Below are 17,738 nucleotides of genomic sequence, written 5' to 3' on the forward strand. Positions count from 1 at the left end.
ACTTCCTCAAAAAGAGTGAACATGATGTAATAAAAAATAATCAAACACGAAAGGAAAAATACAGCATGAGCAAAAACTATCAGGAATAACAAACTACAGAAAAAGACCCACATCTACAGTAGTTACTTCACAACACATACCTATATACCAAAGACCATTTCAGATAGGATAAATATATTAAATTTTTATTTGTCAATTTTACATAAATTAATATGGGAAAACAAAGAGAAAACAACACACAAAACCTCACAGATTAGAATTATCAAACAACAACTATGAAACAAATCTACTATGTTCAAAGAAATTAAAGACAAGTCCAAAAATTTTTCATGAAACTGGAGAGTAATTTGGAAAACAGTTAACTAGGCATTCTAGCACCAAAAAAGTACAATAATTGATATTAATAAGTCAATGCATGCATTTAATTGCAGATTAGACAAAGCTAAGTAGGTAGTTAATAAGCCAGAAGATAGATCTGAGGAAATTGTCTAGAACATATCGTAAGACATAAAATTATGAAAAATACAGAAATAACAATAAAGAACATATAAAATAGAGTGGGAAACCTCAACATTAATCAAGGAGAGGGGAGAAAATGGAGATGGTGATATAGAATTTTCCAAAACTGATGAATTGCTGCATCTCATGGGTGTGATAAATCTTATGAACCCAAGCAGACTACAGAAAAAGGAGTTTGGTAATGTGGAGCTGCTGATTTAACTGCTCAACTTCTGAATGTCTTAAGAGAAAGTGGAAGAGAAGACATGCATGAATTGTTGAAGGCATTTTGAGTTTGAACTCAGTTACATACAGCCAACACCATCCTAAATGATATCCATTGGGAAAATAAAGCAGCCGTCCTTTATAGAGTGGCACGTACCACACATATAGGGTATTTTGATTCTGAGTGAGTGCTCTAGGGTCATGGTTCAGTCGGTAAAGTGCTTTCCTTGAAACCACGGGGGCCTGAGTTTGATCACCCAAAGCGGGGCACAGTGGCATGCACTTATAATCCCAGCACCAGAGAGGCCGAGCCCAGTGGATTCTTGGTACTCATGAGCCAGCTAAACTCAGCCTACTCAGCAAGTTCGGGGCCAACTGACAGACCCTGTCTCAAAAACAGAAAGTATCCTCTGGCTTCTATATGCCACACACAAAAGGGGTGAAGGGTTCTAATTAATAGTTCTTCCTGATATTTATTGTTATTACAATTATTTGCCTATTGTTATGAGGTGGAAAGGGTGAGAAGAGAAATGTGGCTATGGTAAGATCTCTACAGAGCCAAGCGGAGTGCCCAGCTGAAGCCCCTCCTGGTCTACAGAAGCAGGGTTTGAAACCAAGGGAGAAAAAATAGCTGAGCCTTTTCTTTGTCTCTGTTCTGGGACTTCCTCACAAGGTGAACATTGGACTGCAATTTCCCACAAAAATTAATGACTACACGTACTAAGGGCCCCACTATCTTATATATTCCAGGAGTTCAGACTAGGGGGTGAACTCACAAGATTGTTACACCCATGCCTAGTTACTTAACTTTGATCTTCCCAAGTCCAGAAAGCTTTCAATGGCAAAGGAAGACTCAAAGAGAGAGGGCACTTGCCCCTGAGGGCCAAACACAGAAGGGGCCGCCTTGTGCTCTTAAGTCCTCAGGACCTGCCTACGCACTGGACCTCTCAGTCCATGGAATTTGATGGATTTTCCAGTGCTGGGAGGCAAAGCATCCCCACCTCCTTTACCTAGTAACAGTACTGCTCACCTTCCCTCCGGCTCCCCACATGCACTACAGGCTCCCATGCTCCCCACTCCTGCTCTGAGCTTGCTGCTGCCAGCCTGGCCCCGCCTCCTGCAGACACAGCAGCATCCATCTGGGATTCTCTCCCTGTGGTGGAGAAGGAGTCAACACCAGGGTTCTCATTTATTTATGTGCATGGGGCAAGCAAGGAAAAGGAAGGAAGGGGGGGGGGGATGGATAGAAAGGGAAGATCTAGAAAAGAAGTTGTGGTGGGCCAGAGACTGGTGGAAGAAATATCTCTATAATTTCAACTGCTTTGCAACCACATTGTCTCTAGCTGGAGCCCCCTGGGTGAAAGGTTTGTGTATTACTGGGGATGAGAGTTTGTAACCTTAATTATGTCTCAGAGCATTTGGCTGTGCTCATCTTGAAACTTCCAGCAAGAAAAAAAAAATGTGGTTTCCATTACAGTGTCACTGAGGGACTTGTACAGGGGTTGGGATCATTAAAATGAAAACACGGATGAGTAAGCCATGCCATTTTGTCTCCAAGACTTACATCCTTCCTCCACCCCTGGCCCTGTACTTTATTTTGAGACAGGCTTAAAATAGTTTATAAAATATGGAGCTCATTATCCCATCTAACAGATTTCATTTTGCATGAATGTAGATTAAAAGCCCCATGCCAATTCCTCCTCCTGGGTTTCTGAGGAAGACACTCTACTGCCTTTACCCTGGACTGGGTTCTTGGGGACACAATTCTGTGGCAGCAGCAAAGAGCCAGGAGGCCCCACTTCTAACTCACTCGACTGCGTGATTATCACCAGGAAGGATGAAGAAGTACAATCGTGCTGTTGGGGCTTCTGAAAGTGTGCTCACATCCCTACACGTCTGAACCTGAACTAGATGCCTCTCCAAGCCATGACTTCCTAAGTCTGCCCACTCTTCCATATACGGTGACAATGGCAAGATTGACTGGAGCTGGCTATGGTGACACATATCCAAAATCCCATCATTTGGGACTAAGAAGAGACAGAAGTGGTTTTATGAGTTCAAGTTCAGCTGAGCTACACAGAAACTATGTCTCAAAAGAAAAGGAGATGTAGCGTACTGGTAGACTGCTTGTCTAGCATACACAAGCCTCGAGTTCCCACCTCAGCCCTGAAAAGAATGGAGGGAGCGAAGTTGGCAGAATGGAGTTGAAAACAGAGGAATATAATGGAAAAAGGCCTCAACTTGGAGTTTTCTGACGTCACTTCTGGCTCAGCTGATAACTAACTCTATGGTTTTGGCAAATTACCACTCCTCTTCAGCACTGAGTTTCCTTACCCCTTAATTTAGAAGGTCTCTTCTATCTATATTCTCATTTTGCTAGGGACAGATATAAATATGGACGTAAAGAGAATAAGGAAAACAAACCATTTCTCTTATCACTGATCTCGGTTGCCTTGATGTTCTGGTTTCAACCTAATCAAGCCCCGGCCTCCTTCTGTAACACTAAAGGCATCTGCACGTCACTCCTTCCCACCACAGTCCTTTTCCTGTGCTCTGTTCAAATCCTTCAGGATCCAAATACTCCCAGAGTCAGAGCATACAATAACAAGTGCACATGTGGGTCACCTCACTTTCCAGTCTTTAACCGCTCCGAGTGCAGGGGCTCCCTCCACTCCAGGTCTCCTGCTTTGTATAGAGCAGGGAGAAGAGACCGGACTCTTGATGACACAGGAATCCTCTCTGAGCTGACCCTCGGGAAATTAGTTCAATGACAATGTATCCAGGTGACCATACATGCATGCATACACACACACACACACACACACACACACACACACACACACACACACACAACCAGTCCCCACCTTTTCCAGTCCTGGGTCCTCTCTGTCCCTCTACTTAACTCATCCACATAAGAGAATGGCATCCTCTACAATCACTGGGTGATTGGAGATTTGAATGAAGCAGATCAGAACCCACCAAAGGTCACACATTACCTCCTATCTCTAGTCTTAGCCCATGACATTGACTATTTGCTAAAAAAAAAAAAAAAAAAAAAAAAAAAAAAAGGCATCTGAACCTGAAGTGCTAAAGTATTTCCTTACTTTTACTTTTTCTATTTAAAAGGAATAATTTTCTAAGTACTCTTTTCCATCTCCCAACAAAGAGTATCCCATTCTCTGGTCTCCTAATATTATCTGCACCTTTTATTCAGCCAATTCCTGCTTTCCAGGCCACTTCTGGACTTTGTAGCTCTTATTGTAAGTTGCTTTTACAAATTCAACTGTTGCTTACCCGTGTGCTAACTGCTCACTCTCTAGAAGGCAAACTGCATGAAGACTTCATGCTTTATTCATGCTGTATCCCCGGCAAACAGCCCAGCGCCTCGACTGCCTAGATTCATGGCCGGTGCTCAGTATTTCCAAGTGGATCCGTAAATCCATTTCTGTTCGTCACTGTCTAACTTCTGTCACTGTCCCATCCCCCAACCTCAAATACATTCAGGACTCCCTTCTTAAACAAAACCACCACTTGACCCTAACGTCCCACCAACCCTTGGTCTATTTTTACCTTATATTTTCTGGCATATTTCTCAAACAAACAGTATGCGCTGGCTGCCGCCTCATCCTCACCACTTCCTCCCACTGCAATCTGGCTTCTCATCCTCAAAGCACTGAAACGATGCCGCAAGCAGCCATCAGTGCCTTCTGCTACCAACCCCGTCAACGTGCGCCATCTCCCTACACATGACGGTCCCTGACTCTCCCTCTCGTTCCCCTGAAATCATTGCTCCGCCTGCCTGCCCTTAAGAAATGGCTTCTCATGTCTCCGATGTCCACAACTGTCACTCTGGGCTATCTTCCCTGGACTCCTGTCAGTTTCACTGGCCCTTCTGGACATCTGACTGGAAATCATGTGTCCCTTCCTTCTACTGCTCTCTAGAACGACAACCATACATACTGCAGCTGCTAAGAGCTAGGCACTCCGTGAGCTAAACTCAAGGTTCCAACTGCCGTCCAGTGTGGCTGTACTACTTCCCCAGCTAAACCTAAGCCTGGCCCTTCTATTGCCCTCAAATATGAAGAACCCCAAGTTCCTGTTACTCTTGTCATCCTGTTCGTACGCATCCAAATTCAGGTTGTTAAAATCCCACCAGCACCAGGCTCTTGTGTTTGGGAGTTCCCTGTGACTTCCCTCACAAGTGTATTCTGGGTGCAGTGCACTCCTCTTCTTCAGTGAGGCATCCCCTTCTGACTTCACCCAAGTTCTATTTGATATTCTGGAAAGATGCACTCCTCCAGGTGAATAGCTTTTCTTTCCGCCTATGCAGTCCTAGGTAATTTTACTTACCAATTTTGTTGTAAGGTACCTACCTTCCATGCATCCAAGTTTTTCCTTAGACCATAAGCACCCCACGTTATGCATCTTGGGATGCCCAGCTACTAAATCTACTGCCTAATACATGAGCATTATTCCATACATTTTAATGGAATGCTATTACCTGGCCATCAGTTGTTTGTAACCTGACATGTGAGCATAGAGTAACCTCAACCTCTCTCTCCAACTTCAACTCTCACCACATAAATGTTCCCTACCCTCTGACTGCCACCCTCATAATTAAGTCACTGCATCACTTATCCTGTTGACATTGCGGTTCCTCTCCCTAGACATAGAGATTCATGAAGACAAGGCCACTGTCTTCTTCAACACTACTCCCAGGTCCTCAAACAGAGCAAAGTCGATCATAGGTCCTTAGAGGATATTGATTGGATGAATAAGTATGCCCTTCTTCATTGAGCCCACTTATTTCTCCCTCCTAGAAATTCGGAGCATCCATTTAGGGATTCAACATGAAATAACAGACCCCGATATCATACAAAAGTACTGTAGGTGTTACTGGTGTGTGTCATGGAGATGTAGGTATTGTTTGCATAGAACCATGACTCACTGGAATTAGAAGAGAGAACCTACTCACAGGTAACCCACAACTGGATAGAGGAGCTAGAAGAGACTCGGAGAGGTTACAGCTGATTTGGTGGTGGTGGTGGTGGTGGTGGTGGTGGTGGTGGTGGTGGTGGTGTTCTGTTTTGTTAATCTTTTTTTTCATCTGTATGGATGTTTTGCCTGCATTTTTATGTCTGTGCACCATGAGTGCTTGGAGCTCATGGAGACCAGCAGAAGGCATCAGACTCTCTTAGAGTTACAGTTGGTTTGTAAGCCACCACGTGGGTGCTGGGAATTGAACCAGTGTCCTCCTAAGAACAGTCAGTGCCCTTACACACTGAGCCTCTAGCCCCTAGCTTTGGGTTCTTTAAGATCTTTTCAGGAGATGAATTATAAAATTCCATGGAACAGAAATCTGATCTCCAACCCCTACAAGGCCCCTGTAATACCTACAGACACTATTACTTCTTCGACAATTAACACAGTATCTACGGCTTTCACAATTGCACACACCACCTCCATCCACAGTGAAAAGCAGGCCGCCATCTACACCAGAAATTCATCTGGCTTTCTGACCATCAAGGAGAACACCTTTTGGCCTTCAACAACCATTAACTAACCCTCCATGGAAGAACTGCCCCTGGGAGGCCATGGTACCCCAGGGAGCCTGGCTCCGTTCCTTTCCTCACATCATAGTAACCTGTGCCCCACTGCTTGGAAACCCCATACCAGTACTCCAAAGAGAAGCTATCAGTGTCCCTCTTCCCCCAGGACTTGGCCTAGATACATCGTACCTGGCGATCTCACACAGACAACGCAGTAGAGTGATACCCTCTCCACCTGCCAACAAGGGAGGTAGTTCAACACTGTTTCACATGCGTGCTGAAGACGGAGATGCAGGGAATCTCAACGGTCAGCCTAGGCACTAACCCATGCTACGTGAAATAGAGGTCCTGGACCCTGGCTTTTCTCTTAGCAATGACTTCAGCAAAGTAATTACCTCCACAATTCTGCTGCCCATCTGTGAAATGGGAACCAGTGGGACCTGTCCCAGAGAAGGGTACTGAAGACCAAAGGGTAAAGAAAGATATTAGCAATTATCAAATCCTCGCTGTTCTCTTTTTAACACCTTAGGCTGTGATAATCCCTTGTTCTGGGAGTGTTCTCATACTCTCTTAGCCACATAATTTGCTAGATTCCCTATTAAGAGACAACTTTGACCCAGGGGAAAATTCAAAGAAATGGTGGAGCCAAAGCTCTGCCCTCTACTCAGAGTGGAGAAAACTGACCCCTAGAAGCAATTCAGCTCCATAACAGCTTCAGAAACCCCAAAGGAAAAGCACTGAGTATTGCTGGCATTGGGTGTTGGCCACACATCTTCACTCCTTCAAAGCTCACAGCAACACCAGGAGGCAGACATTATTACCACCCTCAGGAGCACACTGGACCACTGATTCCTGGACCTTGCACCTGAGTGCCCAGAACCTAAACAGAACCAGGTGTGACTAATAGGGGTCATTTTTTTCTGGAGGCCACAGGAGTCAAGAGACTGTGAAGGGGAGGAATGTGGGTCATCACCCATAAAGGAGGCTTCAGGCATTTGGAAAGGAAACAATGGAAAGGTCTGAAGAGGCTCTGGGGGGTGTGGGGGGGGGGACAGGGCACAATAGGGGATTGTTCTGGGACAGTGTTTCAAACTGCTTATCAGGTAAGAGGCCTAGTTCCTATAACAGGCCTATGCCTGTGACTTTAAAAGCTAAGTTGAAGTAACTTGGTCTTATGTGCATATCTTTGGCCCAAGGGGAATGATATTTACAAACAAAGCCCCTCTCATTTGAAAAACGCCAGCACAGGAGAATCGCCCAATATACTTTTCATACATGCGTCTCTCTCTTCTTTTTCTCAGTGACTATCCAAGGGATACAACACATCACAGAAGTGCATCCAGAGATGCCACATGTCACATCAAGTGCACACACACAGTCATTAACAAGAACAGGAAAGCCATCCTAGGTGAACAGTCAGAGTCTGTGGCAGGCTGGTCTAAGCAAAGACACTGAGTGCAGTCCAGACAGAGGCCAAAGCTGTGCAGATAACTGAGCTGTCAGCAAGCCAGAGACAGGACATCTGCCAATGACAGGAACCGAGGACAAGAGCAGTAAGGACAAGACCGCACAAAGAGCCTTCACAACCCAGGCTAGGCAGGCTAGCTGCCTCTTGGCCCTGCACTGCACTTGGCCAGAGTCAGAATGGTTGAGAGTTCTAGAGGTTGAGACAACAGAGAACAGTCAGTCAGGGAGATGGGAAGGCTGGTGAAAATCTCAAGTAGATTCCTGGCCAGAGTGGAGTCTCACTCTATGAAGGCCATGGACAGGAACTCCCCTCCCCTCCCATCTCTCCTACAGTATGAAAGGGATCATCCTTTCTCTGATTCTAGCAGGGGGTGGGCAGTACCCACTTAATGACAGTAGAACTTACCTTGAACAAACAAGGAAAGATGTTGTTCATGTGCAGTTGTGACAAACTACCATCCTAGGTCCAGAACCTGAGGCAGCCAGAACTGAGAGCTATAAACCTAGAACAAGCTGGGGCCATTCAGCCTTCTGGAGCACTGGGCGAATGTTTCCCCGGGAATATGAAGGAAACTCAAGGTGTAGTTAGGTAAGGATAGTTTCTAAAGAAAGTTGCACAAATCATACCCAAAAGATTCTATTCTTTTACATTCTGTTCCTAGTCCATCCTCTCTTCACTCTGTATTTGCTGTTCTCACAGTGACTATTTCATTTCTCTTGTTATTTTACGCCAGAGCCATTTTGCCTTTGCTCTCTGGCATCACATTAAAAGGTGGCAACAAGCGGCCCGCAGCCTTGGTTCCATCAGGATCACCTGCAGAGATGCCAGTGCCAGTCCCTGCCAGGGGTTCCAATCCAGCTGCCTGGGTTGGGGCTGGAAACAGAATGTGAAAACTGTCTACACTGAGAGATGGGAACCAGTTGGTTTCTGGTCCAAAATCCCAAGTGCTTTATGGTAGTCATCAGAATGCAGACAATGCCCCGAGAAGAAAGTAAGCAGCCTAACATGCATGTTGTGAATTCATTCTATCCTTTAGATGTTTCCAAACACCATTTCTACCACATCCAAAAATCTTCTACGCTATACTTTCTTTTATATTATTTTAAACGATATCATTTTATAGGTAAATTTATTTTTAAAAGAAAACAGTGGATTTGGAGTAAAAGCATGACAATGAGGCAGGTTGGAAAGATAGCTCTGTCCATAAAGTGTTTGACCTGCAAGTGTGAGAACCTGAGGTTGGATCCCCAGAATGCATGTACAAAAAGCAATACATGGTGGATGGCACACGTGTCTAATTCCAGCAGGGGGAGGGCATACAGCAGGGGGACATCTGAGGTCACTGACCACCCAGCCCAGCCTACTCAGAGAGTTCCATCCTGAATAAAAGACCCTGTCAAAAAAAGAAAAAGAAAGACAGAAACCTCAACTCCTAAGGAACAGCACCCAAGGTTGACCTATGACCACACACACACACACACACATACACACACACACACACACACACACACACACACACACACACACACACACACACGGGAAAGAGAGAGCCCACAAGAAAAGGTGTGATGCTGAAGAGACAGGGGAATTCCAGGTTAGAGAACAGGAAAAGGAGAGGGAGAAGAGAGTGCAATGAACAGCCTGGGGTGAAAACGGAAAGAAATCTGGAGATGAACTGGAGAGTGGTAGACAAGCAGTGGGAATGGAGGTCCAGGTCTCACGAGTGTGTACTAGTGCACTAGGACAGAGAGAACAGGCGTGAGGAGCAGGGGCTGAGGGGGCGGGGGGCTGGACAAGCAGACATCTGTGGCTGCAGGTTAAGGCAGGAAAGGTGGAAGGGTGCAGGGAAGGCCAGAGTGAAAGTGAGGAACTAATGAATGAGGAACAGGAAGGGTTAAGAAGGCCCACATGGATGAAGTGAGACGAAGCATGGCCAGCAGAGCAGACTCAAACATTGGGCAGAATAGATATCCCCCATGCTGAGAAGCTCAAGCAACATCTATACATCACCCAAATCATCTCACAGGCTGGTAGTGGTAGATTTTCCCACATGCTGGCTGGTAAACCCTCATCAGACCCATCAGATCCCTGCAGAAACACCAAAACTCAATACTAAGGGTGAGGTTGTTTCTTGCGTTTCTTATCTGAATGAGCTTTTTTCCTCTGGTGGATGTCTCCATCATGGCAACTATCTCCTTAGCCAACATCGGTAAGCCCCTGGACCACAGGCAGTAGAGTTGATAAATACCCAGCAACACACACAGTAAAAGCTGCATCTGTTATTAATGAGAATAAATCATCAAAATGCAATGTCTGAGCAAGCTGACAGTTCATTATCACATAAGTCCTTGTATACAGTACAGTTGAGTTCTCAAAAACAATAAGATTCAGTTTTTAAGTCTTACCATTAGCTGAATAATGATGGGGGGGATGAAAAATGTGTCTATAGTAAGAAAGCATACGCAGTTATTTTTCTGTAAAGTTTATTTCTGCTCCATGGTGTGTTCTGATGTTTCCTCCCTTTGAAGTGTGTCAAGTTACAGATTTATTTTCTCCTCCAATCACAGTCAAGCAGACAACTCAGGCCAGCACACAGCCTGTCCATTATTTCAATTTCCTGGGCTAAACTCATCATTCCCCATCTCTTCTCATCTCTTATTCCTTGCTTTCCTGAGGCCTGTGACTTTCAAGACAACATAAGACTCAGCAATGGCAAGGGAAAGATAAAATCCTGAAACCCATGAAAGGAGCTAAATTCTGTTTCCCTAGAGATCTGAGGGAAATTTGTTCACGGCTCCGCAAGGCAGGTTCATCATTCACTAATTCATTAATTCATTCATCCAACTAATATTTGCTGAACATTTCCCATGAGCTAGCTCAATCTGCAACACATGCCATTTCCTATGCAACGTTGGCTAACATTACTATCTTTGCTATATGCAAAATCCTGGGAATGCAAGTATGTCATGTGGACATACTGTTTATAGTGCTGCACTGTCCATCAACTAAAGCTGAGTGACATGAGCAATGTCCAACTCATGACAGCCTTGAAATCAGATGCCCTAAACAGTCTGGATCTTCATGTTAAGGAGCTCCCTACAGACACTGTTTACAGGAATGACCATAAGCCTGCACATCATGGCCAAATGTGCATGCACAGATACACAATTCTAGAAGCCAGTTTCTGCTATTTAAGGAATCCATCAACCCACAAATTCATTATTGTGGGATGCTTTTTCATGAACTAACACATTTCCTGCAAACTCTATGGTGTAGATATTATTAATATCCTCATTTTTGAACCAAGACTAACGAGCCAAGGACAGATTATTTATTCAAGGACCCTTACATAGTAATGAAGCTAGTACCTGAAACAAGTTGGCAGCATTTTATGAAAATGGAAAATAAATTATTATTATTATTATTATTATTATTATTATTATGGATTATATTTTGGTATCTGCTTTCTTCTTTAAGTTAGTATGATATGCTAATCTGAACATAGCCTTTGTTCACAAAAAAAATAAATGCTCTCTCTGCTGCTAGCAATTTCTCAGTAGCTTACTCAGCTCTGGGTTGTTGCATACCACCTGTTTCTGTCTTTCCCAGAATGCCTGCAGGACAGCAGGAACTAGTGTGCTACCGACGAGACCTAAGAGTCAAGGGGCATTCTGTTCCTGACAGGCACTGGGATAGGCATCTCATCTGCTGCCTCTCACTACCAAAGTGATCAGCATCACTACCAAAGGCATCTCTTTATAGAAGGAGGGAAAGGAGGCACAGAGACGTGGAGGGGGCAATAACTTGACTGAGATCACACAGAAAAGGGGTGGTTTTCTTACCCTTCCCCAGTCTGTGATCTCGACTAGTACAAAGTTCTGGCTCCCTTCTCAATCCTCATCTCAAGTCTGGCTTCCCATGGGTGTTTCTCAGTGCTAGAGAAAGCCTGCTTCCTGAGTATGCTGGCTTGGGTTCCTCCATCTTTGATTTCTTCCTCCCTGCACCCCCCCACCCCCACATAAGGCTCTGGTACATCTGCTCTGGGCAGCTCTGCTTCCACCTAGAATTTACCTCCCGGTGTACGTGAGACTACCCCTGATGGGGGAAATACAGTTTGGGGTAGGTAGCAGAGCTTTCCCCAGACCATATCTTTCATCTGAGACTACCCCTGATAAGGGAAATACAGTTTGGGGTAGGTAGCAGAGCTTTCCCCAGACCATATCTTTCATCAGAGATTTTGTCTCACTCTTGCCAAAACTTCTTAAAGGAGCCAAAGCTCTCTAACGCAGCAACATTCGACATTTTATAAACCAATTACTACACAAAGTTCACAGTGGCCTTCCTTTACAGTGGAAGGTCTGGACTTGCATGCTCCTACCAGAGGGTCTGCATTATGATTGCATTCATAAATGAGGGTGGAATGAATTAAGGTCAGAGTAACTTGAAAGGTCAAGCTGTCTCTCCCTTTTCCTTTCCATAACCACAAGTTCTGCACAGGCTCCGTCTGTAGATGGTCCACAAAGGGAACTGTCCCCAGGACAAGTGCTGTAGCTCCATAACGCCGAGATGCAGTCCCGGAGGAACTTCGCATTTACTAATCACCTAGTGTGCACACCAGCTACGATGGTGTGTTTCACATGCAGGGACTAACTAATTCCTGCATGACAGGGCAGACAGGTCCCAGAATGCCCATTTCACAGATGCGGAAACAAGCTCAGATGAACACGCAAGTCCATGTAAAGTCACAGAACTGGGCTGAGATAGGAGTCTGCACAGGTATGCCCCAGCTCCCACTGTGAGGACCAGTCTCCTCTCTGCATTACTTCTCGGATGCTGGTAGAGAGCCCCACAAGACAGCTTAAGTTGCCGACTACAACACTGAGCCTGATGAAAAACCCAGCAAGAAATGTGATTGTGTTGTACAGCTGCTCCCCAAATGGCTCTGTGCTCCCCATCCCCAGCTGGGTCACACATGTCCCCAGAAAAGCAGCCTCTCTTTAACTGCCATGGCTTGCTACCTGCTGTTCTTCCATGCCCCCTTCTTTCTTTCCTCCCCCCCCCCCCGCGACTTCCTTTTCTCCGTGTCTATGTCCCTCTCACACACACATGCTTATACACATACACACAGACACAGACAGACACACGACCAGATACGCACTCAGGATACCTCGATCCAGCAGCCGAAGCAAGCGGAGATACCAAAGATACCACTGGTCCCAGAAGCGGTCCGTCATCCCACCCTGAACTCATCCTTCACAGCCAGTCTCCAGGGCAGAGCCTCATCCCACCACCACCACCACCACCACTACCACCACCACCACGACCGACCGAGCGACTCAAGGCCAGATTCGCTGATGCCGGGCTCACACGCAGCCTGCTCTAAGCAAATGCCTGCCTACAAAGACAGCCACCAGTCCTCCCACACAGAGGCTGACGGTGCCGGGAGCCTGTTTCACAGCAACAAAGGAGCAAGTGCAGAACAACACCCCGCCGCCGCCCTGTGCAGACAGAGCCTGCATGGACCCCAGGGGAGGTTGGAGATGCGGGGGAGGGAGCCAGGGAGGGCCCCTGCACAGCAGCAAGGTTTGAGGTAGCCTTGGGAATGAAAATCCACAGACAAGGCCACGTTTAAAATTTCATTCTAGTATCTCCTACCACACTGGCTTCCTGTGCCTCCCACACAGAGGCCAGTGGTTCTTTCAACAGGATGATGAATGGGAAGCCAGATGCTCAACCACGCTGGACTCTAGAACCAGTCCAAAAAGTCCAGGAGTCTGGCCGCCTCACTGTGGAGACCTCAGGCACTCCCCATCTAAGACTGCTAGATCCCCACAACCAGAAAAGAGCTTGCAGGTGCTTTCTTCCTACTTCCCCTCACAGATTCTATTAAGGAGACACAGCGTGGGCCCTGAGGTGATACGTTCAAGTTCAAATCCCGGTTCCCACTTAACGGTTCCTGGCCCTGAGCAAGCTACTTCAGTCCCTCTGCCTCAGCCCCCTTCTCTATGAACTGGAAGGACCAGCATTGGCTTCACAGAGGAACTGTGAGGCTCAGTGCAAAGGACGGGAGCCCCTGGCATCCCGGGCAAGTGAGGCAGACAAAAGGTTCCCTCTGACCTTCTCCCCTGCCCTTAGACCCTTGGTTCCCTGGACCTCTCACCCTGGGGTCCTCATCCCGTGCTTCTGATCCAACACTTCCTGCCAGAGCCCTTTTCTCCACGCCCCTTCTCAGGGCCAAACCCTAAATTTTCCAATGTCTGACTCAAACGCCACAGAATCTGGGCAGCTTTCCCCCATCTCCCCTCCTTTATATGTCCTTTCCAATCGAGTTCCTCCTTTGTGTATGACTCTTTCCCTTACTGGACCATCAACTCCATGGAGTTTGGATCTGCTCCTTGATCACCTATGGGTCCTCCAAAGTGCCTGATACGGTGCCTTATCTCAGAAGCAATGAAGTGATTGTTGACTGACTGAATAAGCACAGGCTTGCGGGTAAGCCGCACCGGTTTACCTGGATGGCAGGAGAAGAGTTTGCTACTGCGCCTCAGCCGCTAAACACTATTTCAGGCTTGCCAAGTGAGCAAGAACAGGGGTGGAATGCTCTGTTCTTACCAGTCTCGGGACTGATTTAGCCAGCAGGCTGGCCACTTACATGAGAGGGCTTTCCCTCTGGTGACAGGGGGTCCTGATCACAGAAATGAAAGCAGGGGGGACTCCAGGTGTAGAGCACCTTCATTCAGCGTCCATGGGCACACCCCTCGAAACCTGTGTCCAGCCTGGGCTATGCCAGCTTCTCCTGCCAGCCTCCCAGTCTCTATCGGGCAGCTGGAGTGAAGGGGGCTCCCCCAGCCTCCACCATTCCTGGGACGCTAAGGTGAAATAGTTTGCTTGTTTCTGAAGGGCTCGGACTAGGCAGGAGACCTTTAGTGGGTGCCAGGAGAAGAGAGGGAGAAAGTGGGTGGAGCCACAGTCTCCGCCTCCCTGCCCAGCATCCCTATTGCCTCAGCAGGCCTTCTCAAAGGGCAGCTGTGGGACCCAGCAGAGGCCTCACCACCCAAGAGGCTACCTCTCAGGCTCTGTTAGTGGGATTTTGTTACTACCTTAAATGGACAAGAATCTTGTGAGTAGTTAACACAAGAATGCAAAGCCCCCTCCTCTCTCCAGAGAAACGACCCACGGGGTCTTCCCATTTTGTGAATAACGAGAACCCACTGCTCACATGTGGCCAGCGCTTTTTAGTTCACAGAGTACTTTCACATCTGTCAATTCCTTTGGGCCCAAGCAACCCTGCGAGGTCTACTAGACAAGAATCACCTTCCCTGTCTCCAGAAAGCCAAACCCATGTTCCAAGAAACTGGACAGTTCACATCAAAGGATACGTAGGTGTGACCTACCTCCCCCTTGTAGAGGTCTCTGGGGCTCACTTCCAGAGAGAATGTAGCACCTTCCCTTTGCAGTAGGGCTAGGCTGACAGCACTGCTTAAGAAGCAGGGCAGTGCTAGCATGCCACAGGCACAGGATGTACAACGACTAATGAACAGCCTTTGATATTTTGCCTTTAGACCATGGCTTCCGGTCAGCCAGAGAGCACATCTCCACGTAAGAACGCCAACGTCATTTTCCCTAGTGCAACTTCCATGAAACTTGAAATGTGAGACTCCAACCACAGCAGAAGACCTGGACCAAGAGGGGCTGTGAGGGCAGCATCACCTGCGAAGGAGACAGGCAGCCCTCATGCCCTTATAAGCACATGTATCAACTGTAACGTGCTACTGGTGCTGATCCTGGGCCTGGAAGGGGACGCTGACGCTCCTCTCCCTTACTTGGTGTCGTTTTTTGTTTTTTTGTTTCACAGAAAAGAGAATAAAGACTAGCAAAGAACAACATGGGTGCAAGCACTTCCCCCGCACACAGTGAACCCTGGAACACAGCATCACCCACTGGGTCCAGCCCAGGAGGAACCCATTCAGCCCGGAATTTTACTCTTGGTCGGCTTCAATCCACGAAGCAGGGCTCCTTGGTGCTCCCCAGCCCACCCCTGCTCATTTCTACTATTCCCAGGGAGCCTCATAAGCCTTCCTTTAAAACAGCCATTCTAGAAGGTGAATAAAATGTTCCGGGAGACTGCTAGGATTGCCACGCAGCGGTACTGCAATTAGAAAGGACGGGCTATTGCCAGGACAGGGCCTTATTGGGTAGGTTTTTGTTGTTGTTGTTGTGTCCTAAACAATGATGACACAGTGGCTCCTTCTTTCATCAGAGTCAAAGGGAGCACGGCCGTTCCTGCTGGCACGCTCCTTCAGCCCACTCCGCTCATAGTCCGCGCCTGCAGGCCAGCAGCACCTCTCCACTGCAGAGGGCTGCAGCCTGTCTGGATGCTCTGCAGTTCCTTAGTGCCGTAACTGCGACATGTCCCTTCTCTCCAGTGTTCCTTCTCCCTCTCTTGGCACCGTTTTCTCTCCATCTTTTCACCCGCCCGAGAGAAAAACACAGTGTTCTCGATCAGAGAAAGGCGGCAGAAGCGGATGGAGCAGAAGGCAAGCAGCGGCGAGGGAGGAGAGAACCAATCACATCCCAAATCCTTTCCGCGCCATCTCCCAGGACAACTGGGGCCACTGATCTCTCCGTAGCATGCGCCGCACACTCCTCGGATAGGTGCAGCTAACTGGCAAGGGAAGAAGACCTCACAAGAGGTGGCACAGTTGCTGGTTATCTGTGCACCAGAATGAAGGCTGTTCACAAACACAGTGTTCCCCTCCTACCCCACTCCAGGAAGTAGGCTCCTCCATCAGGCTGCCATTTTGCCCTGCAAGCTGCGCTTCGGCTGCAACATGAACCGAACGCTCTAGCAGACACCACCACCCTCAGCCACCTCCCACAGCACTTCTGTGCCCTCAGCAGCGAATGCCCAAGCGGTAAACGGAAGTCAGCAGCACCATCTCAGAAACATCACCCAGGAAATGGCGTGGACCCTTGCCAGTCTCTCCCATGAGAGCCCGGTGTCCCCGGGTGAACAGGCTCCTTGGGTCCACACACGAGGACCGTATCTTTAAAAGGTATTGATCGCCCAGACACTGAAATTCAAGTCCGCCTCTCCCAGGAGGCCTCTCCCAGCTAATCTCACCCGCTCTCATCTCAGAGTCCTCAAAGTTTAATGGGCAGCAGATTCACCTTGGAGGGGTGGCAGGCAGTCGGTGCAGATGCTGCACTCCCATAGGCCTGCATCTTTAACCAGCTCCTCTGGGTGGCTTGGAGACAGCAGCCTTCCTGCTCGGCCACTCCCTTCAGCACTAGCTTCTTTTGAGTATTTTGTTTGAATTCTACAAATTCAAACACTGTCTGTTCACACACCCTAGGAACCCAGGACAGAGGGACTCTTGAGTTCCCTGTCCTGGCAGGCTAAGAGAGATCTAGCAGAGGTCCACACAGGAAGGGCTAGATGCCATGTTCCTTAGACACAGAAGTGACCCTCAGCTCTCCACAGGCCTCAGAAAACATTCCTGCTGTGGGTCCGCTACAGACCTGTACAATGGCTTCAGTTATCGACTCAAATACTGGTCAGCAGCAAGGAGGAAAGATGGGGGCTGATTAGCCTGCATGGTCCCGGCTTTTGTCTAGCTTTCCTGTTGCTCACCTCTGACCTCTGGGAGATCTTCTCTCTCTCCCTTGACCTAGAAAGGTATCACAAAACCACACAGTCAAGTGGGAGAAACTTAACCTGCCTCCCGTCTCTGTTCTCCTCTGAGGATTTCTGCTTCTCACAGCAAGCCACTAGACACTCAATGCCACACTGAATCTCCAACATCACCACCCCAAGGGCCCCAACATCACCACCCCGAGGGCCCCAACCAACCAACAGCTGTTTCTCAGCCCTATAGAGCGCCCCTATTCTGGGTCCAAGTCCCTTTGATAAGTCCCGTGTATGGTGGTATGATAATCTGGTCCCTTCTGTGGTATTTGTGATAACAGCTTAATACTAGGCCCTTAGGAGATATTTA

At 47.5% G+C, this 17,738-nt stretch overlaps 1 protein-coding gene across 24 annotated transcripts in view; it reads right to left on the reverse strand.

Annotated features, from left to right (window-relative positions):
- The window catches only part of Kalrn (kalirin RhoGEF kinase), a 612,231-nt gene that overhangs the window by 539,764 nt on the left and 54,729 nt on the right, over positions 1-17,738 (reverse strand). For 7 of the 24 annotated variants that reach the window (XM_052740403.1, XM_052740408.1, XM_052740398.1 and 4 more), the window contains exon 1: positions 12,899-13,113. The exons of 5 other annotated variants lie outside the window; for them this stretch is intronic. In XM_052740403.1, the coding sequence (XP_052596363.1) occupies positions 12,899-12,974 (76 nt within the window). In that variant the 5' untranslated portion in view covers positions 12,975-13,113. Of the gene's footprint in view, positions 1-12,898; positions 13,114-17,738 lie in introns of those variants that run through there. 12 more of the 24 variants (XM_052740419.1, XM_052740418.1, XM_052740415.1 and 9 more) reach the window with 6 other exon arrangements.

The sequence above is a fragment of the Peromyscus californicus genome, unplaced genomic scaffold (genome assembly GCF_007827085.1).
Source record: "Peromyscus californicus insignis strain IS unplaced genomic scaffold, ASM782708v3 Scaffold_16__1_contigs__length_79575227, whole genome shotgun sequence".
Taxonomy (NCBI): domain Eukaryota; kingdom Metazoa; phylum Chordata; class Mammalia; order Rodentia; family Cricetidae; genus Peromyscus; species Peromyscus californicus.